Genomic DNA, 26,743 nt, shown 5'->3' on the forward strand with positions numbered 1-26,743 from the left:
CCAAACTTGTAAAGCAGCAACTTTAATTTATTAATTAATTAATTTTGAATTTTTTTTTAGTTTATTTATTCACTCATTCATGTAGAGACACAAAGAACGGGGGAGGGGGGTGGGAGGGAGAGAGAGAGAGAGGGAGAACCCCAAGCAGGCTCTATGCTGTCAGCGCAGAGCCCGACGCAGGGCTCCAACTCACCCACCATGAGATCATGGCCTGAGCCGAAGTCCGACACTCAGCCGACTGAGCCATCCAGATGCCCCTAGCAACTTTAATTTAAAACCGGTAATAAATCAATTGCTCTGAGGGGGCGCCCGGGGCTTCTACTGTATCTCTGACCTCAGGGCGAGATCCTAAAGCGTCAGGACCGCCGTTGCCTGAACAGCAGCTCAGAGCAGGTGCTCGTTTCCACGTGGGCACAGCTGCCTCACCCCCTCCCCTCTGACCTCTGCTCGGGGCACTGCTGTTCTCCCCATCTGGCAAGAAGTCGGGGAGGGAGCAGACCAGAGGAGTGACTGGGGCACACCCACGCGTCCCGATGCGCTGCTCAGAAAGGGTGAGTTAGGTCACAGTGCTCCCAAAGCAGTGGCCACGGGATCCCGTCCCTACCGGCAAGACTGAGGCCTGTGGCCTGCAGCCCCCAGCGCCCCCGCCACCCGGCCTTTTCTGTTTGCGACAGTTGGATGGCTCCGGCCGCCAGGGGAGAGAGAAAGGAGCTGGGCGGGGAGGTCGGGCACTAGGTCCCGGGAAAGATGGCCGCAAGGCCTCACGCGACGTGTCTCGGGGGCCCTGTGGCCGTCCCGCCGGGCCCGAGAAGCAGCTGCCACTGTCTGAGCTTCAGGGTTGTCTGCTGTGAGAGGAGTGAATGAGGCCTGACCCTCAGGCCTCGCAGGCCGGTCCACGGGTCTGCTGGGCACGACAGCACACACAGGTGAGCGGTCAGCCCCTCTACCCTGCCCTTCCTCCCCAGGAGCTGACGTGCCCGGGCCAGCCGACCACCCGCAGGTGAATCACGAGGAGGCCTTCGTGTTTGCGACCTCCCGATCCGGGGCCTGACCCAGGAGGCTGTTTTTGACACAGAAGGTGTGAGGAAGAGGCTGGTGATTCTTGGATGTGACCGGGGACCAGGGGCGAGAGAAACCTCTGTGGTCCCAGCAGACAGGACCCAGGGCACTGTCAGTGGCTGCAGGATCGTGGCCCTAAGGAAACTGAGGATGGGGACTCCGTCTCCTCTGTGCCTGTCCTGGGAGCACTGACGTGGCAGAGACGGAGGGCGGTGGCTTACACCGGGTCAGAGCGGGGTGACGTGGCCTTCTGTGTGCCCTGCGCCGCGCTAAGGGCTGCGATGGGTGACCTCATCCTGTCCTCACTCAGCAGTGTATTCCCATCTTACAGATGCAGCAAGGGAGGCTTAGAGAAGGCACGGAACTCGTTCGCGGAGGAGCCACTGGGCTCCCAGTGTCTGCGGACTTCAGCTGTCCTTCCCACGCCACCGAGGACCGCCACACGCAGCTCAGGCAAGTCGCGGAGCCGGGGACAGCTGGCCGCCCCCTGGGGGGAGAAGGGCAAGGCAGGTGAAGCCACGGAATGCGCCAGAAGGAGGTGGCGCTTCGGCGGGCGCCCCGCCCCTCACCACGGCCTGGCTTCACAGCACATGGACCTGAGTGGGGTCAGTTTCGCCTTTTAAATTGGATAAGTTGGCAAATGTGCTTGGGGCGAAGACGGTCCTCGTGCGCTTCCATGAAATCCTTGGAAACGGTTTCTCGAGGAGCCATCATTCGTGGTAAGCCCGCGGCATCACCTCCTCTAGCCTGTATTTGCCCAGGTCCGCCATTATCCTCCTATCTTCTGGAACATTCTGGGACAAGCTGCCCTGATTCTCACTTGACTTTCTCTCTCCCTCGGTAACCTCATCTCCGGCTACACCCATCCCTTCGCTGGGGCTTTAACTCCCCTACTTTTAATCCAGTCTTCATCTGTGATTGTTCTTTTCCTTTTTCTTTTCTTTTCCTTTCCTTTCTTTTCTTTTCTTTTCTCTTTTCTTTTCTTTTTTTTTTTTTTTGAGAAAGAGAACAAGTGGGGGAGGGGCAGAGGGACAGAGAGACGGGGAGGGAGAGAATCCCAAGTAGGCTCCACACTCACTTGGGGATTGAACTCATGAACCTCAAGATCATGACCTGAGCCGAAATCAAGAGCCAGACGCTCACCTGACTGAGCCACCCAGGCGCCCCCTCGTCTGTGGTTTTTAATGTCCCTGCCCCTCATTAAACATGGGGAAACAATGATTTGTTTTTTAAAGATCTCTAGACTTTAACTCCTTCCCTAAGAGCTTTCTTCACATTTTTAAAAGCATATCTGACTTGGGTGGCTCAGTCAGCTGGGCGTCCCGCTTTGGCTCAGGTCATGATCTCACGGTTCGTGGGTTCGAGCCCCGCGTCGGGCTCTGTGCTGACAGCTCAGAGCCTGGAACCTGCTTTGGATTCTGTGTCTGCCTCTCTCTCTCTGCCCCTCTCACGCTCTGTCTCTCTCTCTCTCAGAAATAAACATTAATAATTTAAAAAAAAGCATATCTGACTAGTTTCTAGCATCTTGAAAAGAGGGCACAGCTTTCTCTCCACCCCTGCTCACCCCTCTTACTAAGGTGTTAGTAACTTTCTATTTTCTCACTAGAGCCCTCCTCATGCTCCCCCTGCCCCTCCCAGCACGTGAGCTGCATTCTTCAGCCCGACTCGTCCTGTGCGCCGTCAGAGAGAGCAGAAGTTTTGCTTCTACATGTTACTCTCTTTTTTCTGGCGCATAAATGCTGCCATTTATACTGGCTCATTTCCCTTCCTCGCATGTGTTCCAGGCTGTTATTTCCAGTGAAATAAGCTCCTTGTGCAATTGAGGTGTTCTAAACCAGTTCTAAATATTTGGGTTTGTGGTCATTTTTGTGTGTTTGTTTCCTCAAGCTACATAGCATTTTCCCGATGATGCATTTGAAATTTCTTCCTCCAGTTATGATAGATAGATGGACAGACAAATAGATAATAGATGATGGGTAGATGATAGATAGATAAGATAGATAGATAGACAGATAGATAGATAGATGCCATAATTTTTCACTTCCCATCCCACCTTGGAAAAGTGTTGCGGTGGGCGGGGCTCAGCACGCAGAGCCCTGCCCAGCCCTGCACGTCTTGAATGTTCCATCTCCCTTCCTGTATGGAAGCGGCACCCGCCCAGCGCCCCCCTCGCGGGCCCTCCACCCTGTCAAGTCTGGGGGTCGGATGCTGCTCACACCCTGACTCTGCAGGGAGTCCAAGCTGCCGTTCCAGGCTCCGGGAGGCAGAGGAGGACCAGCTTCCTGGTGCCACCTGGTCGCACAGAGACAGTGTAAATGCTGATCTCCACCCGTGTCTTCGCAAACATAGCCGTTCCCCTTTCCCCTCATCTGCCGAGACCTCAGAGCGGGCATGAAGCCGAAGGAAGTGTAGGCCTCGGGGGAGGTGGGGGGTGGGAGGTTGGGCCCATGGGGCAGACCTGATGCTGGGCTCACCCCCCACCCCTGTGTCAGGCCTCTCCTGCCGCCTCCTTTCCCTTTATCCATTGAGTTCCACTCCAACTGAGCCACCCACGGAGGAAAATCTCCAAACTGAGCTCCCCTAAACCTTCCTTCCCCCGCTGACTGCAGGGGACTTCGCCCTGGGGCTTCCCACTGAGGTCCCTTGGGTCACACCATATCCACACCCTCCACTCCTTCCTCCTCCTTTCCTCAGTCGCCCCTTCTCCGAGTCCCCAAATCTGGCCTCTTCCAGGAAGGCAACGCTTGGTCCTGGGTGAGGTTTTTTTTGGTCACCTCCGTATTCCTTTAAAGACGAGGTCAGGAGCAGTCTCTTCTCTTCCTCCAACAGACAGAATTGCCACCGGGGTCGACATCAGTGGCGCTGAGTCAGGACTGGACCTCGAGACTCTTGGGTTCGCTCTGAGACGCTTGACCCCCGTGGTCGGTGACCCCAGAGTCGCGAGCCCCCCTGCCCTGTCCTCCCTGCCCACTGGACCAGGCCTTCCCAGGAAACCTGTGCTCTACTCCAGAAGAGCGGGCCGCCTTGGTCAAAGCCTTCCTCTTCCGTTCAGAAGTTTCTCCAGTGCGTGTTCTGTGCTGGGGCTGTGCTGGAATCCCAGAGTCTCCAGTGAACAAAACGCTCTCTCTGCCTTCGAGGCACTTGAGGCTGACCAGAGAGTCCCTTAGTAACTGGCAGTGCCCCTCGGGCCCCAGTCCTCGAAGCATGAAGAGCCAGGAGACCACCCCCCACGCCCCCACCCCCACCGAGGCCCGTATCTTGTGGTTCACTAAGTAGTTAACCAGATCCTTCAGTCTGATGGGTTATAACGTCCTTGTCCGGAAACGAAGGGGTTTAGACGGGAGGGTAACTTTCACAATCTCATTAGCAGGGGAAGCCCCTTTTCACATGAAATCTTACTTGGATGGTGAATAACAGTTAACCTTTATTAAGCTTTTACTGTCCCAGCCACCCTTCGGAACCCCCTCGTGTAGAAATCTGTAGTGCCCTGTGTTACGGCTGTGCTTCAACGAGCAAGTTTAAAACCATTGGGTTGGGGCGCCTGGGTGGCTCAGTCGATTAAGCGGCCGACTTCGGCTCAGGTCATGATCTCGTGGTCCGTGAGTTCAAGCCCCGCGTCGGGCTCTGTGCTGACAGCTCAGAGCCTGGAGCCTGTTTCAGATTCTGTGTCTCTCTCTCTATGACCCTCCCCTGTTCATGCTCTGTCTCTCCCTGTCTCAAAAATAAATAAAAAATTAAAAAAATAAGAAAATTAAAAAAAAAAAAAACATTGGGTGAGGGGATACCTGGGCCGCTCAGTCAGTGAAGCATCTGACTCGGTCACGATCTCACGGTCCGTGGGTTCAAGCCCCACGCTGGGCTCTGTGCTGACAGCTCTGAGCCTGGAGCCTGCTTCGGATTCTGTGTCTCCCTCTCTCTCTGCCCCTCCCCTGCTCTCTCGCTCTCTTTTTCTCTCAAAAATAAATAAACATCAAAAAAAAAAAAAAAAGCAACAACACTGGGGGAATGACTTCCAAAGGGAGTTGTGCACGTTGCTAAAGCACTTTGCCTCCTTCAAATCACCTCCCCAGGTACAGAGCCCATGCCCCAAACACTCCTGCTTCCTCCGCTGGTCACGTGCTCCCCGGCAGGCACACATGTGCTCACGTGGACACTTGAGCCCCACGCACACACAAGCGCGCACACACGCTTTCTGGACTGAATGAAAGGTTTTCATCACAATCGTAAACTTCAAAGGCTTAGAACTTGGAAGAAACACTCTTCCTGCCTCTTAGTGAGTTCCAGACCCCTCGGGGAAGTGCGTGGTTCTCTTGAAGGTAATTACCACACCCTTGTGCTTGGGGGGGGGGGGGGGGCTTAAACCCGCTTAGCCAATTATCAAACGTAGCCGGGTATCAGAAGATTTGTTGAATGTATTCTAGCCCCTCAGCAACATTACCTCATTTAATGTTTACTGTTGGTCATTTTTTTTTCAAAACATCAAATATCAAAAAAGTAAAAACAACAACAACAAAAAGAAAAAACATCAAATATCAGATTTGAAAGGCCGGTGAGTCATACAAAGGGGCCCTTCCAGAACCAACACACTCTCCTCCCTGCTCTGCTCTCCTCTACCCTGCCTTCCCCAAGGCCAGTCCAGGAGGCTTCACCTGCCCCGAAGTTCGTGGTAGGAGCAACCAGTGAGCTTGGTGAGTTAACCTGGAGAAAGTCACCAATCCTGGCAGGTGTTTTAAAAAAAAATCATCCTTGGGGCGCCTGGGTGGCTTAGTTGGTTAAGCATCTGACTTCGGCTCCGGTCATGACCTCACAGCTCATGGGTTCGAGCCCCGCGTCGGGCTCTGTGCTGACAGCTCGGAGCCTGGAGCCTGCTTCGGATTCTGGGTCTCCCTCTCTCTCTGCCCCTCCCCCGCTTGCGTTCTGTCTCTCTCTTTCTCTCTCTCTCTCTCTCAAAAATAAACATTAAAAAAAATCATCCTTCTTGCAGGAAAACAGGAAGTTCGAGAAGACATCTTAACTTGCCTGGTTGCTTTTATTGTGGGATTTAGGACTAATTTGCTTTCATTTGGGGTGATCATTTAATACTGATTTAATCAAAGTGGCTGTCAGTATACAGGGCACTTTGTGTCCGTCCTGCTGCCTCTTCGTAAATGCACTGAGTGAGAGGTGCTCAGCGACACCGGAGGCCCTGGCCTCAGCAGGTGAGCTGCTAAGGAGCTCGACGGTACCTAAACAGGTGGCCTTGGTGCAGGGTGGGGCACCCGTGGAGGCTGACCTCAGGCGGGCTGCCTGGTAAAAGCAGTGGGAGTGGACATGAGGACCCGTTGACCCAAGGGGATCCAGGAAACTCTCAAAACAGTCTGATTGTTTGTTTCCTCTGCAGTGGACTTCATTCTGCAGGTGAGGCCTCAAATCATAAAAGTGAGCACTCCTGCACTTTATGACCCAGTGGAAGGCCATGCACGGTGTCTCATGAGCTCTGGGAAACGCGTTCTCACATCGCGCACAAGCCTCCTAAGCATGATGTCACCGGTTACTTATCAGATTTCTCAATTAAACAACTCATGCTCTGATCCAGAACCGCCTTCTCCTCCCTGAACTCAAACTCCAGCCCAGCCTAGCCCAGGACAGCCCTGGTCATAAAGACTGACCAAAAGTCACTCCAAGAGTGACTTCAGATTCATGCCCTGAATCTGGAAGCCATCCAGTTTGTCGTATTTTGTTATAGCGACCCAAACACATTACGACAACGTGTTTATATTCATACTGGAGGGCCGGAGGTAGATGAGCAAGGGTTAGGGCTGTTAATCAAGAGAGAGAGAGAGAGAAAACTCTCATGGCCACACTCAGCCTCACCCATTCTCGAAGGGCACAGAGGCATGACTGGTTGACGAGACTGGGGAATCTTAATCTATATCTTCATAGCACCCAGCAAGAGAGGCATATCCACGAGGGTGCCGCATGAATTCTTTTTAACAATAACTATTACAGTGCCAATTCAGAGAGAAGAGAAATATCTTGGGTTATCTACTCTTCAGAGGAAGTTGCTGCAGCAGGCAGTCCCCTGGATGTGTGTCTCGTGAGGTCATCATCAACACCATATTCTGTAGGGTCCACACTGTCCCTGCCAAGATTCCAGCGTCCTCAGTACCTCTTACCTCCAGCCCGGGGAGTCCTACACTCAGTTCAGACATGGTTCTCAACACTCCACCGTTGTGGGCCTCCGAGTGTGTTCCAAGGATCCGTGGGAGGGGAGGGTGTCCCCAGTACCCTCTCTGAGAGTCTGGGAGGCCAAACTATTCTCCTAATAATACGAAGACATTATCTGCTGTGTTCATTGCGTTGACGTCTTGCACTGGGGCCAAAGCAGTGGAGGGTAAAATCCCTAGCCCTCTAGCATGAATCAAGGCTCCTGTACTAGCAATCATCATACACTTCACTGAACTGAAAAAACAAAAAGCCAGTTTCACTTAAGAATGTTCTTGGAGAAGTAGTGACATTATTACTTGATGAAGTTTCAACCCTTGTAGGCACATCTTTAATACGCTGCTAAACATTGACATACAGCATTTGCCATAAGAAAGGTGCCCTCGTGAGCCCATGTGTAATGGGGAAGCTTTTGTCATGGACCGCCATTTTTATTGGAAAGAACAGCTGATATGACACCACATGGTTGCTCCAGACCTGGTATTTGGCAGACATTTTGTTTCAAAAAATGGATGAGGTGAGCTTGTCACTTTAAGAAAAACAATCGGTAGTCTTTGTTGTCAATGATAAAATTTGAGCTTTCAAATAAAAATTAGAATTTTGGAAATTCCATACCTGTCACTGTGAGCTTGAGACTTTCTGATACTTTCCTAATAGGATTGTTGGTGATATGAAAGAATGTGATTTTTAAAAAAATCTTTAATGTTTATTTATATTTGAGACAGAGAGAGAGAGAGAGAGAGAGAGACAGAGCATGAGTGGGGGAAGGGCAGAGAGAGAGGGAGACACAGAATAAGAAGCAGGCTCCCGGCTCTGAACTGTCAACACAGAGCCCAATGCAGGGCTCAAACCTGCCAGCCGTGAGATCATGACCTGAGCTGAAGTCGGACGCTCAACCGACTGAGCCACCCAGGTGCCCCATGAGATTTTTATAATTTTATCTGCAACGGGTCAACCTTCAGAAGATCTACAGAACTCAGTGAACCAATATTGTCCAAAGGAACAAAGCAGAGCATGACACAATCACGAAGCCCAAGAGTGACCAATGGATTTTAATGTGACAGTACGAGAAAGATCATTGATGTGGCTTCGGATCCCACACTGCAGCTAACCTTTGAGAAACCACCACTCGTGGAATGTTGATATAGCACCGAAGAAAAATACCCGCCAATACCTGAGTCATGTAGACGTTCTCCGTTTCCAGCTGCGTATCCGTGTGAAGCTGGGTTAGTCTGTACTTTATATCAAAACATCCTCCCACAGACCAGTGCAGCAGAAACAGACATGCTTCCACAAAACCAGACACACGAAGCGATTTGCGACGTTGTTTTTATTAGTTTTATTAATAATCAATTAATAAATAATAATAATTAATAAATAAGTTATTAGTTTTATCAATAATTAAAACTATTATTTTTTTATTTTAGAAATAGATCTCTCATAAAACTACAGTATATCTGTTAACATGCAATCAGTTTTTTACTCCTATTTTTTTAAGTTACAAATGAATGTAGAAAAATATAGCTAGATACTTGAATTTTTTTTCCGGTTGTAATTTCAACTCCAGAACATACTGGTTGGTGTAGCCCACATACACAAAGGCCTTTTGGCGTTCTCGATAATTTTAAATGTGTAGATGGGTCCCAGGATCAAAAATGTGTTCTCGGGGAGGGCTGCAGGGAGAGGATGGCAGAAAGCCATGAAATAAGAGCGAGTTTCCTAACCAGTGAGGCTGCCACAGCTTAGCCCATCCCAGCACTGTCCTTTGTGAGTCATGAGTACCTTTGTTTAAAATCCTTACTGAGCTCTCTTTCAACGTGCCTTTTTGAAGAACTCGCTTAGGGCGAGGGCTGGATGTTGGAGCCACGGCACCATGATCCAGAAACCTGCAGACACCCATCGGCCACTTACCCTCTTGCGGATGAAGTAGGCAGGAAGCGAGAACGTATGCGTCCATCACGGGGACTGTCTCACGAGCTCTCCCACGATGCTAGCCCTTGGCTCTCCAGGACACCATGTCGCTTACACGCTTGTGTCCAGTGGTTCCTCGGCCTCCTGCTACTGCCCTCGTGTTATCTCATGACTACATCCCCTTGGGGGTGCGATTTCAGCTTATGAATTCTGGGAAGACATACTCAGACCATAACATCCAGCTCATCAATTCTTCCATGGATCACGCCTTTGGCTTCCTATGTAAACCCAGCCCAGACCCAAACTGGATGAGCTGGGTGTCATTGCCAAGCCCAAGGTCACTCAGACTTTCTATGTCATCATCTGGGAGGTTTGTAGTTCTGCATTTCCCATGTGGGTCTGTGATCCATTTTGGGTTACTTTTTGGGAAGGGCGTAAGGTCTGTGTCCAGATTCACTTTTTTTTTTGCACATGGACGCCCAGCTGTTCCATCACCGCTTGTTGAAAAGACTACCTTGTATTTCCTTTGCTCCTTAGTCGCTTGTGTTCTGCGAGTCTATTTCTGGGCCCTCTGTCCTGTTCCATTAATCTATGTGTCCACTCTTTTGCAGTCCCACTCCATCCTGATTACTGTGGCTTTACAGGAAGTCTGGTGGTGTCGTCCTCCTTTGCTCGTCTCCTGCCATATCATGGTGGTTCTCTGAGGGTCTCTCCCAGTTTGGATTTCCGTGGATTCCCACAGGCAGCTTGGCCTCTTGTCACTAGGTGGGTGGTCATTTCCCCAGGCTCCCTGGGGGCAGGAATGTGTGCTCGGTGAGCATCCCATTTTGCGTTCTTGAGACCATCTCCTCTTACAAATACCCCCTTGCTTCTGCTCTTCTCCCCCAAAACCCAGGTCCAGACTTTCGGACATGCCTTTGCCTGTCTTCCCATTCATCAGAGAATAGAACGTGACTCCCCCACCGCATCTGAGGAGATGTGCCCTTCCTCATGTCCTTCTCTCCCCTCATCCATCAGGCTGCAGCCACACTGGCCGACTTTCTGTCCCTTGGCCATGCCACGCCCTCTCCCCACCCACCGCGTGGGCTTTGAGCCTGCTCAGCCTGCCTGCCAGGAAGACACCTCCTTCCCTTCAGGTCACCCTCCAGTGCCACCTGTGAGAGAAGCCTTCCCTGACCACCGCTGTGGAGGTGACCTGTCCGTGCTCTCCCCGCCAGCATCCCTGTGTCTTCCTTCATGGCACCTGTCACAATATCCACGAATCTCATCGTTTGGTTTACTCGCCAGCTAGCTGTCTCCGGGAGGGAATACAAGCTTCTGGAGGCCTGGGAGTTGCCTGTCTTGTCCCTGGCTCTATTCCCAGCTTCTAGAACAGTATTTGCACACAGTAGGCCCTCGATACATATCGAGGAGTGAACACGTTGGAGGAAAACCTTCTCCATTCATGTTTCTTCTGAAGGTGAGAAGACAGTCTGCTTCCACCTGAAGGAGAAAGCCTTTGTTCGTTCTCTGAAAACCCTCTTGGGAAAGCGAGGGCTTTCAGGCTTTGGGAATCCGGACAAGGAAACGAGTTCCCTTCAGGCCAAGGCAACCTCTGCCTTTCATCCTGCCCGAACTTTCCCAGGAGGGAAACTGCTCGTTTCACTGAGTGCAGGGTCTGGCGATGGGGCAGGAGGAGGGGACAGGGAGTCCCCGCGGGGGGTTCCCAACAGCTGCCAGTGGGGCGGGCGGGAGCAGCTCACACACACACACACACACACACACACGCGCGCGCGCGCGCGCACACGGGCGCTGGCCGCAGCCCAACCCTCCACCGGCCCGTTCCTGGTGCCGACTCCTGTTCCAACAGTGCCCGGCCCCGGGCAACCGCGGGGCGGGGAGTCGGGGCGCCAGCGGAGCCCTGCTCCTTCTTAAGCGCCCGCCAGTCAAGCCCGGGCCAGACGGCCAGCCAGCCGGCGCCCCTAGTGCGGCCACCTGTCCCCCGGAGCCCGGCCGCTGCCACCGCTCCCTCCATGGCCGACCAGCTGACGGAGGAACAGGTGGCCGAGTTCAGGGAGGCCTTCTGCCTGTTCGACAAGGACGGGGACGGCGCCATCACCACCCAGGAGCTGGGCACCGTCATGCGGTCCCTGGGCCAGAACCCCACGGAGGCCGAGCTCCGGGACATGGTGGGCGAGATCGACCGTGACGGCAATGGCTCCGTGGACTTCCCTGAGTTCCTGGGCATGATGGCCCGGCAGCTGAGGGGCAGGGACAGCGAGGAGCAGATCCGGGAGGCCTTCCGCGTGTTCGACAAGGACGGCAACGGCCTGGTGAGCGCGGCTGAGCTGCGGCACGTGATGACCAGGCTCGGGGAGAAGCTGAGCGACGACGAGGTGGACGAGATGATCCGGGCGGCCGACGTGGACGGGGACGGCCAGGTCAACTACGAGGAGTTCGTGCACATGCTGGTCTCCAAGTGAGGGGCCGCCCGGCTTGGCCGAGGGCTCTGCCTCCGGCTCGGGCGGGAACCTCGGCCTGGCATGGCTCCCTGCACCCCTCCCGCCCGCCTGGGCTCTGCTTCTCCCCCGCCCGGGTGATTCCACCCTGCTTCCTGCACCTCACTCTGTCGCCTTCTCTCCTGCCGACCCTCCCCCGGCCTCTTCTCAGCCGGAATGACACGGGCCACCCTCGAGCCCAGCAAACGACAAGTGCCTCTGAAACTCAGGAGTAGCAGTGACGTCACTGCCCTGACGGTGACCTGGGGAGGGCGCAGCGTGGCGTCACAGAGCCCTCTGGGCTGGGACCTGCGGGCCGCTTAGCACTGGGGCCAGGGCAGCGGGAACCCCAGCGCCCGGGGGGTTTCAGAGCCTCTGTGGCCGGAAGGCTCCCTCTGCGGGCGGGAGGGGCCCGGCCCGGGGGAGAGGCTGACAGAGACATTGACACTTGAGCTCCGGCTTCCTGGGAGACACCCCCTCTTTCCACCGGGTGCTTGCTTGTCTGCGATTCATCCTTTGAGGCCGGTAGTAAAGCTGGGCTCAGTTGTAACATGTTCCTGTTCAACTTCACGGAGGGAAATATGAGCGAGAGGGAGAGGGAACCACGGGGGATAATAAAACGTTTGCGTCCCCGTCGTGGCTCCTTCTGTTCTGGCTCCGCGGAAACGATCCTTGTTGCTAGTCCAGCGTTTAAATGAGGCGGGGTCTCCATTTTTGTGCGTTTTGGAGAGGCGATGAAACCTAGCAGTGGAGAGGGTAATGAAAAGAGAGAAGCCTAAGGAAGGCAAACCTTGAATGTTTATTTCAAGTAAAATGGAGAAGTCAGTAGCAAAGAGCAGTTAAGAGGCAGCACAGAGCCCTGGAAACCCAGGCGGGTTACAGGTGGGAAGGCAGCCTGACGGTGGGTTTCTGTCACCTGCGGTCTCCGGGATGCGCCGTGCTCTGACGGTACAGGACCAGGGCGGGGGGTGGGGGGGGTGGGGGGGGGTGGGGGGGGTGGATGCGAGCCACCTGTCCAGCCCCTGAGATGGTTATTCCCGCATTTGCTGGCATCCCTCAGAGGCCGCACCGGATCACCCGGGGGTCAGAGAGACCTTGCCCGGGTTGAGGCGGTGTTTGGTGCCGTGGATGCTGCCCCGAGGCTCTCATCAACTCGCGCAATGGCTGTCGGCCCTGGGAGGGTCACAAAGCCCCTGGCCCATCTTGCCTTAAGTCCTTTCCCCCAACACCCCGTCCCCACCACGCGTGTTTCCTCGTGTGTACAATGAAGAACATGGGCACCGGGGCCAGACAGACTGGACTCTCCAGGCTTGTGCCTGCAGCTGGCTGCTGACGGCCCGGAGCGCTCTGCTTCTCCGTGAGGCTAGCAGGTGTTCCTGCAGCCCCTCCTGGGCGCTGGGCACCGTCGTGAGCACCCTGCGGGCACAGGAGCCCGCCACGAGCCTGTGCACGAGCTGCGTCAGCAGCCTCCCCGTCTCGCAGACGAGGAAGCTGAGACATGCAGAGCTTGAGAAATCTGCCGGATGCCCCACAGCTGGGAGGTGACGGGGCCGGGATTGCACGCAGGGCTGTGCCCTCGGCCACACTGCGCGGCCTCTCCATTGCCCCTTCGCCTCTGCCGTGACTGAGGACTCTGATAGTGCCTCTCTCGAGCACCTGTGAGCGTTAGAAATCATCTCCTTAACATGCCCGGCATGCAGTAGGCGCTTAATAAATGACAGCTGCTGTTGCCATCGCCTTTAGGCGACCCCTGCAGCTCTAACTCTCCGTGCGGCCTGGCGACTTGGCCTTGGCCTCCACCGAGGAAATTCCGCCCCTGAGTCCAAGGGAAAAGACGAGGCGGGAAGGGGCTGGGGCCGAGAGGACACTGAGGCAGGGTCTGGGGCAGGAATGCCCCAACGCAGTGCAGCTGGGAAGGCCCTCCCGGCGTGGGAGGGGAGGGCGGGCCTGACTGCAGGCCCTTTTGGCTGGGCCGGGGGCTGAGCCTGATGGAGCTGAGCCTCCCCGCAGCCCCCGACCGCGGGGATTGGCAGAACGCCTATGGGTCGTGCACTGGCAACACGTCCACGTGCCGGATGGAGCGTCCAGATGTCAGGGCCGCCGCTCCCTCGGGGCGCCCAGCCAGCCGTCACCGCAGCGGTTCAGACGCGCATGATGGTCCCACCTGCCAGGGGGAACACTGACGTCACCCTCCAGGGACAAAAGGATTCCACCTCCTAAATGCTTCAGGAAGGGAAGGGGCAGGTGAGGGACCGGCTGGCTTCAGAGGTCTTCCTCCACCGCGCTCAGCGTCAACCAGGTCCCCGCCGTGGCGCGTGGGCCCGGCTGGAGAGTGGGCATTTAACCCCTGCTTTCCCGCTGTCGGCCCAGCTCAGCCCTTGCGAGTATGGGGGACCTGTGTGCCTGCTGACACACAGCTAGAAGGGGACGAGGCGTCTCTGTGCGCCTTCCACCCAGCCTCCCGCTGATTCAGCCGAAGCAGGTCTTAGAATCACAGGCGTCTTGTGGGAACTGCCCTGCGGGCATTTTAACGGGCTTTGGGGGCTCCCGTGGGGAGTCCGTGGGCCAGCGCAGGAGCGAGCGGTTGTGCAAAGACCTCCTGACGAGCCCCTGACCCTCCTTCAGGTGTTCCCGGAGCCGGGCTGCGGGTGAGGGCCCGGGCAGGCTAGAAAGAAGGTGACAAGCTCCCCACCACCCCCAGAGACCCCAGACCACCGCCTGCCGTTTCCATCACTTCCATCATGAGGCCAAGCAGCAGGTAGGACACACACCTCCAGGATCCCTCAGACGCAGATCACTGATATCAATGGGGTTCTCTTCTGTTCATAGGTGGGAAACGGAGGCGGCAAGGTCAAGGTGGGCCAGAGCTGAGAACGTTCCCTCCTCTCCCCTCCCCTTGGTTTTACTCTCCTGAATGCACTTTTTGAAATACGTTCGCCATCGTCCCTTCTCATTCAAGCAAGGTCATCAGCCAGTTGGGCCACATGGCTCAGCCCCTCCCCCAGCCTGAGGGATTAGGGACAGGGACACCAGCCCGAGGGGACGCGGTTGGGCAGGGGCTCCCTGATTCTGTGGGGTCCCCTGCCTTGGCTGGTGGTCCAAAACCTACCGTGCGTGTGTGAGCCTCTGGCCGTGCCTGGAAGGCACACGGGGCCCTCCCGGCAGCCACCTCCATGAGGGACATGGCTCTGACTCAGTGCGTCCTGTGTCACTCATCAGGCTCGGGCCCCTCAGTACACCTGTGTGTGTCTTCAGCCCCCTCCACACGTCCACTCTGTCATCCTTCCTGTTCGTCCTTCCCACACGGTCAGGCCAGGACCTGTCTCGTGTCCCCTGACATCAAGGTGGATATCTGTAAACTGTGGTCCCCATAATATGTAGGTCCCCAGCCTTGCAGGAGGTCAGGCAGGGGGCAACCTGGGCTCTGGAGCACCAGAGAGGAGCCCCTGCAAGGTCCTGGACTAGAGAGAGTCCCAGAGGGTGTAAGGACCCTGCAGATCAGCTTCCTTTGCAGAGTTTCTTAGGAACAACCACCCCTCCCCCACATTCCCTGTTTTTTTTCAATCACTGAAGAATTGGACCTAACCTCCCTTCATCCCCCCAAAAGGTGCTATCTGACCGCAGTTTCAGAAGAACATTCCATCCAGCCCTGGGGAAGGAATTTATAAATATTACCATAGGCTTCTCATACCAAGCCTCTCATAAATCAGCGCTCGGGGCTCCTGGACCTCCCAGACTATATAAAACCACTCCTGTGTTTCCAATTTTAAGTCAAACACAGCCCAGCCCTGCTGGCCTCTGTTGATCCTCACGGATTCCTGGGGCTGATCAAAGGTTCCCCCAGCCAGCCAGCTAAAAAACGACTCTCTGGTGCCCGTTGGAGAATTTAAAATGAAAACGCATGTATGAGGTAGGGACTGCCCCGTGGTGAATGGAAGCAGTGGGGGAGACGGGGTGTGTTTCTCCCCCAAAAGGCAAAGCACAAACAAAGAGAAGATTTCTGAGGAAGATCTGGGCCCCGCCCACCTGCAGACCTCCCACCGTCTGCTTTTCTGGTGGTTGTTTCCCTAACAGCCAGGAGCCTGGACCCACCCAGAGGGGGCAAGGGAGTCGGACCCGGAACCGGAAAGGACCCTCCCTGACCCTCTTGCCAAGTGCTGGGCGCCGGGAGGAAGGGACAGTTGGGGATGCCCCATGGGAGTCAGGCTCGGATAGACCTGGGGAGGGTAACACGGTGTCCACACCCCCAGGAGAAAGTACCTACGGGGACGGTCAGCAACGAGGTTCTTGCACAGTCCCCCAAACACCTTCTCTCGGGTCTTCCGTTGCTTTCTAGTGTGTTCCGAATTAGCAGGGAGGGGACAGGAGCCAGGCACTTGGTCCAGAAGCAGGGGAAACACCTGAGCTAAATGTTGGGCGGGTGCAGGCTGGCCATCTCGTGCTGCCCTGCAGGGTTGGAGTAACCGAGCATCGGCGCCCCCCCACCCCCGCCCAAAAACCAGCCCGTGCAAGCCTGCCAGCCACAGGCGGGGCTCGCCCCTCTCAGTCCCCGCTGAACTGGTCTCGTCTACAGGTCACTACATGCCCCCCAGGCTCCAGTTTGGACGGCTTCCCTGTGATAGAGGCACGGCTCACTCTGAGGGAGATGCTTACCCCCCTCCCCCCACCCCGGGACCCCGTGAAATGCTGCATGAGCGGCCCTGACTCTACGCCTCAAAACGGGCGGTGTGGCAGCTACGCTTATGAGCCCATTTCAGAGAAGGGAAGACTGAGACCTCGAGCGTTCAAACAACGTCCCCAAAGTCACACATCTAGTACATTCGCGTTCGAAGCTGGGTCTGACTGGCTCCAAGCTCCCCCTTCAGCACCGCCACCAAGAAGCTTCTCTGAGCAAGCAGCCTGAGACCGGGGGTAAGCTGGTCTTACGGAAGCTATGGGAGCTGCAGCGGGGCGGCAGAAGGCATGGAGCAGGAAAGGCCTCGGAGAGACCACCGCCACTGGGCAGCATTTGGGCAGCCAGCACCTGGAGGAGAGAAAGACCTGGAACAGCGCTGAGGAACCCAGGAGCCAGGAGCCACGAGAGCCGCTGGGTCACAGTTCAGGTGGCCTCAGAGGGGGTGCCGTCAAAAGGTCCTGGGGGCGCCGGGATGGCTTCGTCGGTTGAGCGTCCGATTCCTGGTTTCCGCTCGGGTCACGATCTCACGGTTTCGCGAGTTCGAGCCCCGCAGCGGGCTCTGTGCTGACAGTGCGGAGCCTGCTTGTGATTCTCTCTCTCCCTCTCTGTCTCTCAAAGAAACGTTTAAGGAAAGAAAAGAAAAAAAGGCCCCACAGCCCAGGGCACCTCTTCACCCTCCCGCCCCGCTGCTGGCGGTGAACGTGGGCGTGGGCGCTGCTCCTCCTGGGAAGCAGAGGCAGCCACGTCACCAGGACAGAATATGCGCCGGCCGCGCCTTTGTGACAGGAGATGTGCGTCAGTACAGAGCTCTGTGCAGGTGTCTCTCTGGCCACAGCTGGGCCCAGGCCTCTGTCATCGTACAGAACAGCTGGGCAACGTCTGGGCCCAGGGAGAGCCCTGCCTCCCACCCAAAGTCACATCGCAGGGTCCAGGTGATGGGCAATCAGAAAAGACACATGTCCTCTATTACAGGTTGAATGATGTCCTCCCCCCCCCCCCAACAAATTCAGACCGCAGAATGAGACCTTAGTTGGAGACAGGGTCTTTATGGAGACAATCGAGTTAAAACAAGGACGTTAGGGTGGGTCCCCAATCCAATACTCTTGATGTCCTTACAAGAAGGGGACATCTGGAGACAGAGGGACGACCATGTGAGCACACGGGGAGAAGAGGTGTCTGCGCGCCCGGGAGAGCAGCCCCAGGAGGAGCCAGGGGCTCCCACACCCGGATCTCAGGCTTGCGGCCTCCCGATGTGAGGTGTTTACGGCCCCCGGGGCCAAGGTGGCTTGTGACAGCAATGCCAGCAACTATGTCCCCAGAGGGAGGCTGGACGTATTCGCAGACCCCTTTCTTCCTCTGAGCCCCAGCACGGCTGCTGGGGGCCCGTCCGGAACTGACTTCCTCCTGGGCTCTGTGGGCAGCTCAGCCAGTCGGCCGCCCCTGGCTCTGGAGAAGGTGCGGACAGGAAGGAGGGGGGAGGAACATTCCACACGGTGCAGGGCAAGGCTTTCCATGCATTCTGCCGCTGCGTCACAGACTCGGGAGCGGCTGTTGGTGTCGGAAGCCCGGCTCAGCACGTCGGGGGGTAGTCAGCGTGACGAGGCCCAGGGAGGCCCGGGTGCGGCCTCTCCGTCCCTGTGCGCGGACACACACAGGCCCGAGGTGGGGATAGACACGCCCCCCTGTAGAGCCTTAGATCCGCTCATCGTCTCAGGTTATCTGGCCTAATCTCCCACCCGGGGCCAAAGGCCTCAAAGGGACAGCATCCCGGAAAGGTGGCAACTTTGTACGTCCCAGGAATGCGTCCACCTAGGAGAGCTCAAGGCCAATTGTCCAGCGGTCGGGTAACTTTGATCCTTCGAAAGCGTTTCTTTGTGGGGTCTGACATGTGCCTCCATACAACTTCACTCACTGGCCCTCTCTCTCCTTCTGCCTTCGTTCTAGACACATTCCAGAGCAGGGGACAGCACGCGTTCCCACATCTCCGGGTGTCCATACCTCAGAGTGCTGTGGATACGATCGCATCCCCGCCTGCAGCCTCCCCTCATCTCCAGGGTAAGCAGCACTAACTCCTTCAAGAGCTTCTTTGGATGACACGTGTTCAGGCCCCCTCACCTCTTGACCCATGTCAGCTTTTCTCAAGCCCTCGTGGCGACGCATCGCCGGACCCCAGCGGCGTTTGACCGGCGCCCGTGGCAATGGGGCCACACGTCCCCATCCTGAACACGGCACTTCTAAGAATAAAGCTCCAGGTCAAACCACACTCGTGTTCCAACAATGTGTCCCTCCTTCAACCGGTGTCATCGAACGCGTGTGCGCGCGTGTGCTAGGCTTCAGGGGACACAGGTGCAGATCAGACAGCACACGATTGCACGAGGGACGGATGGAGACGGGGTCTGAGAGCGTAGAGGAGAGGGGGCCTGTAGTGCTGGGCGCGGAGGGGCAGGGCCCTGCGGGGAAGAAGGAAGCCACCCAGCCCCGCCGCGGCCGGTCCTGAAGGCGGCCAGGCAGATGCGGTGGGTGGGGAGGAGGTGGGCAGGCCTGGGTTTGCTGTTCCCCGGCTGAAGGAACAGCGTGGGAGAAGGCACCACGTGCTTCTGCCTCCTCGTCGTGCAACGACCTTCTAGGCGTCCTCACAAACTCGGCTCCGGTGTCTCATCCACTGGGAAGGCTGACTTTCCCATCCCCCACCCTCCTGGTTAGATCAGCACCTTCTCTCTGTCGTCCAGAGCCCTCGCAGCAGATCTGTGGCCTCTGCGTGTATCTGGTGACATCAGCCTGACCCGTTGGTCTCCCGTGACCCCGCCGAACGGCCACCCCTCCGGCTGAATGCCTGGCACAGAGCCCGGCCAGAGTCGGTGTCCACAGCAAGTGAGCCGCGTGGATGCGTGGTGGCCGAGTACAGCCCAGCGAGAGGCGTCAGCACCATCATAGGAAGGTGGGCAGCAGAATGAGGTGATGAAAAGCTCCCTCTGTCGTTCCGGGGGGCGGGGGGTGTCTGGGCTGGATGCTGCTCGGGTCAGTGCTCTCCTGTCACTACCCCGAAATCCTGAGTGGCTTCTGAATTATTAAGAATGAGGAGCCCATGGGGCGCCTGGGTGGCTCAGTCAGTAAAGCGTCCGACTTCGGCTCAGGTCGTGATCTCGTAGTTTGTGGGTTCGAGCCCCACGTCGAGCTCTGCGCTGACAGCTCAGAGCCTGGAGCCTGTTTCAGATTCTGTGTCTCCCTCTCTCTCTGCCCCTCCCCTGTTCGTGCTCTGTCTCTCTCTGTCTCTCAAAAATGAATAAATGATAAGAAAAAATTTAAAAAAAAAAGAATGAGGGGCCCACATTTCTTTTTCGGCTGGACCCCGTAAATCATGTAGCTGGTCCTGCGCCTCGTGACATCCTTAGCTGGGGACACAGGGGCCTGCCACATGGGGGACAGTTCAGCAGGTGCGTGGACTGTCAGTTGCCCACAGAGGGCACGGAAAAGTGGTCAGAGGGAAGAAGAGAACCAGGCCCTAGCGGTACGGAGGACTCAGGAGGGGAGGGCTTCGGAGAGAACCCTGTGTGCCCCGTGTTCTGTGGCCCAGGCTGTGGTGAGGGTGCCTGAGTGTTTGCCCCTGGGGCTCAGGGTCCCACCGGTTGAGGCCTAGATCCGCTGAAGGCCTGCTGTCCTCAGCCCGTCTCTGTTCCCCCTCAGCCCCTTCTATTCTCTGACCCTGAAGAGCAAAGCAGATGTCCACACAGAGGCTGGTGTTTGTTTCCACGCAGCCTGCTGGCACATTTGCCTTGTTCTTCCGGCAGCTTCTTTCTCCAGAAAGCACTGCTGGGATTGCCAGATTAGCATCGGAATGGGGAGAGGGCCACTCCTACAATAGCAATCCCCTGTGGACGGAAGAGAGCCGGACATCAAATGATGCCTTACCTTCCGACCCCGAGGCACGTTCCACCAGGCCAGCCGGCTCGGGCCCCTCCACAGCAGGCTTAGAGCTCTGGAACTTTCCCGGGGCCTTCTCAGCAAGACAGCAGATCTCCTTGGGGAAGAGGTCCTAATAACTAAAAAAGTGTGATCGGCCTGGCCTGCGATGGTAAATTCTCCCCCACCGGCCCCGTCTCCAATGGCCATCACCACCACCACCGACGGAGGAAAAGAAAATACTCCACAGTGAGTAGGTTAAGGCCTTTCGGTTCAGACAGGGAGGTTAGGCAGAAGCCGGGAAAGTGTTGGTTCTCTTTTCTTGTTGAGAACTGAACCACAAGAAACGGTCTGAGACGCCCACCGGGAAGATTCTGATTAGTTGAGGCACAGGTTTCGAGATGTCTGCAGAGACGAAACTGGAGTGAACGCGGCCTGTGTGAGAGGACTGATCTCTGTGTATATGGTGGTGGGGGCGGGGGTCGTTGCCTCCCCGAAGCCCCATCCAGTGCTTGGCCCCGGGGGTGTACGTAAGCAAGTGTCTGAGGTGACGCACGAAAGGTTCTTTAGAATATCCCAAGAGAGACGGGCCCCATTTCCAAGAACCAGGCTATCCAAATAAAAATCCCGTCCAAAGTCCACTACCTCGTTTTAAAAGGAAGCCGTCAGTTCTTCAGTCCCGGGTCTTTGTGGCCTTACGTGAAGCCCAGACCCCGCACAGTCACGGCCTGAAAAATACAGCGGTATTTTTACAGGAGTCGCTCCCAGAATGGGGCAAGACTCCACTTGTAACACAAAACCCGTGAGGAAACTTTACTTCTGTTGCCAAATAGAGGTTCCCACTCAAAGGGAACCAGAACAGCCAAAGAGGTTTTGCAAGAAGCAAGCCCTCTGTGGAAACCGCCGCGGGGACGTCAGGAAACTCCGAGGAATGGCTGAAAACAGATTTGTTCCACTGAGAACACAGGGACTTGAGCAAGGCGAGTGAGACTGGGTGTGGGAACCTGGGCTTGTCAACATTCTCATTTCTAGCCTTCGTCACCGTGCGGGGCAGGGGACGACAAGAGGACAGACCCCCCACGTGGGACTATGTCCTTGTGTGGTCTCCTTCCCTACCGTGAAGACAAAGCTATACTGATGGCATCTGGAGAATGAACAACCAGGTATTTATTTCAATGCAGCTTGTTTGTGCGTTCGTTCGTTCATTCGTTCATTTGTTCATTCATCCATTTGTTCATTCATTCGTTCATTCGTTCGTTTGTTCATTCGTTTGTTCGTTCATTTGTTCGTTCATTCATTCCTTCGTTCCTTCATTCACTCGTTCATTTGTTCGTTCACTGACTCATTCATTCATTCGTGTATGAGTCTTACAATTAATTACGTGTTGAATGTCTGCCAGGAGCCAGGCACGAAGCTGTTTGCTAGACACGGAGACACTCCCGTCCTCAGGTAACTAATGCTGAGTGAACCACACACACTCCGGGGAGCTGCAGACATCTGGGAACTCAGTGGCTCCGGCACTGAAGCGTCCCCAGGGGAATTGCAAGAGACGCGTGGTGTCCTCAGGACGGTACAGGCTGTGTGACTGCATATTCCCAGTAGGTGAGAGCCTCAGGTTTGATTAGACCTCGACAGAAAGTAAATCCTACACTTCCTATTTTACATCTGGTGATCGCAAGAATTTCCCCGGCCCAGCTTCTGGCTCTGTCAATCCCAAACCTCATTTCTCTTCTGCTTCAGAGGGCCCCCTTCTCTTCAGAGGGCCCCATCCCTCTGGGGCCCTGCATTCATGTTATAGTAGCATCATGGGCTGTGTACCTCCATGTGATCATGCCGGTGGTGGTGGGAGTACTCCTGAAAACTCCTGTCCTAGCAGGACATCTGTGTGCACAGTGGCTGGTCACACAGGGAAGGGACGGTGGACGTGGCCGCACTTAAATAGCTGACCTTTGCAAATTGTACAACATATGACCCTGGGGACAATTGTAGGGCCCCTCCCAGGCTAGGAAGGGGTCCCAGGAGAGAGGGCCCCTGAAGCAGAAGCTGGAGCTTGCTTTCATCAAGGTAGACACGTAGCCGGGTGAGGGACTGAGCCTTCAATATCCTTGACTCCTCTCGACTTATCCTGCCCAGTGCAAAGACAAGTCGTGATGATGGCCTGGAGGTTGCCTCAGGTCTGCGTCGAGAGGCACAGACACGCATTTAAATCAGGCTCTTGATAAATGCCAATAAAAGGTGTTGTGACACTAGACCCTTGCTTCTTCTGTTAGGTCTGACCTCTTCTCTGCCTCTCCACGGTCCTCTCCCATTTTCCCGATGTGCGGACTTCTCTCTGCCAGACCACTCTTTCCGAGGCTTGCTGCCTTCAGTTCTCTTGGTAAATCTACTCCTGGCTTTCTTTCCATTCTCAACATATGTAGACCTATATTGTTCTGTCTCCTCCCCTCTGCCCTCCTCCCTTCCCCTCTGCCTTCCGCTTTCCCCCTTCCCATCCTCCTTTTCTCCTCTCCCCCTGTCTCCTCCCCTCCCATCCTCTCCCCTCCCATGCCTCCCTTCCTCTCCAATCCCTCCTTCCTGCTCTACCCCCAGCCCCCTCCCCTTCTCATCCCCTTCCCTCCCCCTCTCCTCTTCTCTCTTCCTCTCTCTCCTCTCTCTTGCTTTCTTGGTCATCTCTCTATTCCAAGATCTCTGCCCCGCTGTCTCTTTTCCCCTCCTGGCTTTTACTCTAACCTTTCTCTCCATTACTTCTGCCTCTGTGTGTTCAGATCTTTCGCTCTTGGCTCTTTCCCCCAACTTTCCCTGCTGCCTGCCACTTCTTTCCAAATACAACCCAACCTCCACTCTGTCCTAAAATATTTTTTTTCCTATTTATTCACTACTTGTTTAAGAACTTGATCTGGAGACAGAGCCTTACTGCAGATTGGTTTTCCTTCCTGAGGCATGAGAGCCTTTGAGCAGCCCTTCCCTTCTGGCTACAGCACAGGGAGCAAGGCCAGAAACAGTCGGGGCTTGTCCAGGGCCCTTTGCTGTTGTTTTTTCAGGCATGCCATAGAGGGGAAGGTCTCTCGGTACATCCTGTATCTCAGACGCAGTGGGGAAGCCAAGAAGAGAAGCCCATGGCAGTTGTTTGGGAATCCTTCTCAGCACTTTCTTTTTATTCTGTTGTCTGACTTTCTACAGAAACCACACCTGTATGTGTATCACTCAGTCAAGTTCTGCTGGAATGCCTTCTGTGAGCTGTGAAGAGCAAAACCAGTCCTTGTCCTCAACAAGCTTATTCTTTAGTGTCTGTGGGCACAAACCTATTACCTGCAAACAGTCAGAGGACATGTAAGTAACAAAATGTATGCTGCTGACCATAAACGCACTAACTCAGAGAGAGAGAGAGAGAGAGAGAGAGAGAGAGCCTAGAATCAAAGAAGATTTTAGGAGGGGTGGGGCTGGTGTTGCCCCCGCAGGGGGAGTGGGCTTGGAGTCTGCAGAGGGAGATGTCTGCAGAGGAGGATGTCTTATAGGAGGAACAACAGCACGAGCAAAGCCACACCTCGGGCACTAACCAGCATCCAAGGAGAGCAGGAGACAGCCTGAAAGAACAGTGATGGTAGATGCAGGGGTGGGTAATGTGGGGCTTCCACAGGGTGGAGACAAGGCATTGGGGACTCTTAGTCTGCCTGAGTGGCTAGAACAAAATACCAAGACTATAGGACATAAGATCAACATATAAAAATCAACTTTATTTCTATGTATACTAGCAGTGACCACCTGGACACTGAAATTAAAAATAAAATACCATTTACAATTGCTAAGAAAAATAATAACAATACCTAGGTGTAAAACTAACAAAATACACGTAGGACTTTTATGATAAAAACTGCTGAAAAAAAATCAGAGAAGATCTAAACAAATGTAAAGACATACCATGTTCATGGATTGCAAGACTCAACATCTTAAAGATGTCAATTCTCCCCAAACTGACAGACAGGTTTAAAGCAGTTCCTATCAAAAGCCCAGCAAGACTTCTGTAGATATGACAAGATTATTCCAAAATTGGTATCAAAAGGCAAAGAAACTCCAAGAGCTAAACAATTTTGAACAAGAATCATACAGTGGAGAAACACAACAAACGAACAAAGAAAAAAGTAGGCAAACCAAAAAAACTGACTCTTAACTACAGAGAACAAACTGATGGTTACCAGAGGGGAGGTGGGTAGGAGGATGGGTGAAATTAGTGAAGGGGATTAAGAGTACACTTATCATGATGATCACTGAGAAATGAAAAGAATTGCTGATTAACTATATTGTACACCTGAAGCTAATATAACACTGTATGATTCCTATACTGGAATTAAATGTTTTTAAATAAAAAATTAAGAATCATAAAGTGGAAGACAACAGAACACCCAATGTCAATACTTACTGTAGAGCTACAGGAATCAAGACAGCAGAGGATTATTGGCTGAGGGACAAACACATAGATCAATGGAACCGAATAGAGAACCCAGAAATGAACCCACATGAAGATACCTGAGTCATATTCCGATTCACTGGAAGGTAGAGAGCCTTTTTAAAGAAATGGTGCCGGTGCAATTGGGTCAGAAAAAATTACTTCAACCTAACCTAAGTCACACCTTATACAAAAATTAGCTCAAAATGGATCACAGACGTTAAGAAAAAAAAATCTTTGGGACCTAGGACTAGGCAAAGTGTTTCTGGATTTGATACCAAAAATATGATCAAAAAAAAAAGGAAAGAGTGATACACCAGACTTCATCAGATTTAAAACCTTATACTCCACAAAACACCCTGTTTAGAGAATGAAAGCACAACCTATAGACTAGGAGAAAATATTTGCAAACCACCTATTTGACAACAGACTACTCACTGTCTAGAATATATAAGGAATTCTCAAAATGCAACAGTAAAAAAAAAAAGAAGAAGAAAGTTCCAATGAGAAAATGACAAGCCAAAGAACCTGAGACATTTCACTGAAGAAGATCTACGAACAGAAAATCAACTCAAGAAAAGGTTCTCAACATCATCATTCATTAGGGAAATGCAAAGTAAAACCACAATGAGAGCTCACTCTCTCCAGAATTATTGAAACAAAAAACAATAGCGAAACCAAATGCTGGTGATGAGGTGGGGAACTGGATTACTCATGCATTACTGACGGGGATAGAAAATGGTACAACCACTCTGGAAAGGAGTTTGACATTTTCTTAAACACACACACACAAACTAAACGTGCAGTGATCCAGTAATTACACTCCTAGGCATTTATCCCAGAGAAAGAAAAACTTATAGTCACACTAAAAAAAAAAAAAAAAAGTAATCAGATGCTTTATAGTTGCTTTATTTGTAATGGCTCCCGACTGGAAACAATCCAGACATTCTTCAATGGGGGAACCGCAAATGGTGGTTCATCCACACGTGGAAAATTACTCATCACGGAAAAAAAAAAAGGAACTGCTCATACACACAGTAACCTAGATGAATCTCCAAAGAATTATGCTGAGTGAAAATAATCTAATCCCGAAATGCCATATGCCATATGATTCCGTTTAGACAGCGTCCTCGAAATGACACAACTGTAGAAATGGAGGACAGATCGGTAGCTGCCAGGAGTTAAGGTAGAAATGGGGGCTAAAGTGGGCGTGGCTGTCAAAGGGCTTCAGGAGGGATCCTGGCAACGATGGAGACATTCCGGACCTTGTGTGCTAACGTCAGTATCCTGGTTGTGATACTGGACTGCAGTTTTGCAAAATATTACCATGGGGAAAATTGCTGAAGCGTGCATCGAATCCCTCTCCATTATTTCTTAAAGTTACACATGTGCTGCAAACTTGTATATTACGAGCTGAAAGTCTGGGTAGTCAACAGGCTACCAAATTTTACACTCAGGGTGCCGAGAAGTTGCTCCCCGAAAGGGAAGCCATTCTTGGGCCGGTTACTTGCAGTCACAGGCAATGCAGCCACAGACAAACGCACAAATTCTGTCATTTTACAGATGTGCCGGAGGGTGGGAAAGGTGGAGAAGCTTTGACTGAAGGCATTTAGAAAATCCTCACCCCCCAAATGAAAATAACGAAATAAGAAATGAAATCCGATTACTTCTTTGAGATTAAAGACCAGAATACAATAGAGTATCTCAGTACTATTCAGTACAGTAAATCCAGTGAAACCAGGTTTCTTTTTCCTTTTTAAACATTGTTTTTTAATTTTAAAATAAGCTTTTGGGGCGCCTGGGTGGCTCAGTCGGTTAGGCGTCCGACTTCGGCTCAGGTCATGATCTCGCGGTTAGTGAGTTCGAGCCCCGCGTCGGGCTCTGTGCTGATGGCTCAGACCCTGGAGCCTGTTTCAGATTCTGTGTCTCCCTCTCTCTCTGACCCTCCCCCGTTCATGCTCTGTCTCTGTCTCAAAAAAGAATAAATAAAGGTTAAAAAAAAATTTTAAATAAGCTTTATGCCCAACATGGGGCTTGAACTCACGACCCTTAGATCAAGAGTCACATGCTGTA

The 26,743-nt window shown here is 53.7% G+C and overlaps 1 protein-coding gene across 1 annotated transcript; it reads left to right on the top strand.

The window, feature by feature from the left end:
• Window positions 1-11,073: 11,073 nt before the first annotated feature.
• LOC102964234 (calmodulin-like protein 3) lies at window positions 11,074-12,254 on the top strand. Its single transcript, XM_007081170.3, has one exon. The coding sequence runs from the start codon at window positions 11,187-11,189 to the stop codon at window positions 11,634-11,636; it is 450 nt and encodes a 149-aa protein (XP_007081232.1). The 5' UTR covers window positions 11,074-11,186; the 3' UTR covers window positions 11,637-12,254.
• The last annotated feature ends 14,489 nt before the right edge of the window (window positions 12,255-26,743 follow it).

Source organism: Panthera tigris, chromosome B4 (assembly GCF_018350195.1).
Source record: "Panthera tigris isolate Pti1 chromosome B4, P.tigris_Pti1_mat1.1, whole genome shotgun sequence".
NCBI lineage: Eukaryota > Metazoa > Chordata > Mammalia > Carnivora > Felidae > Panthera > Panthera tigris.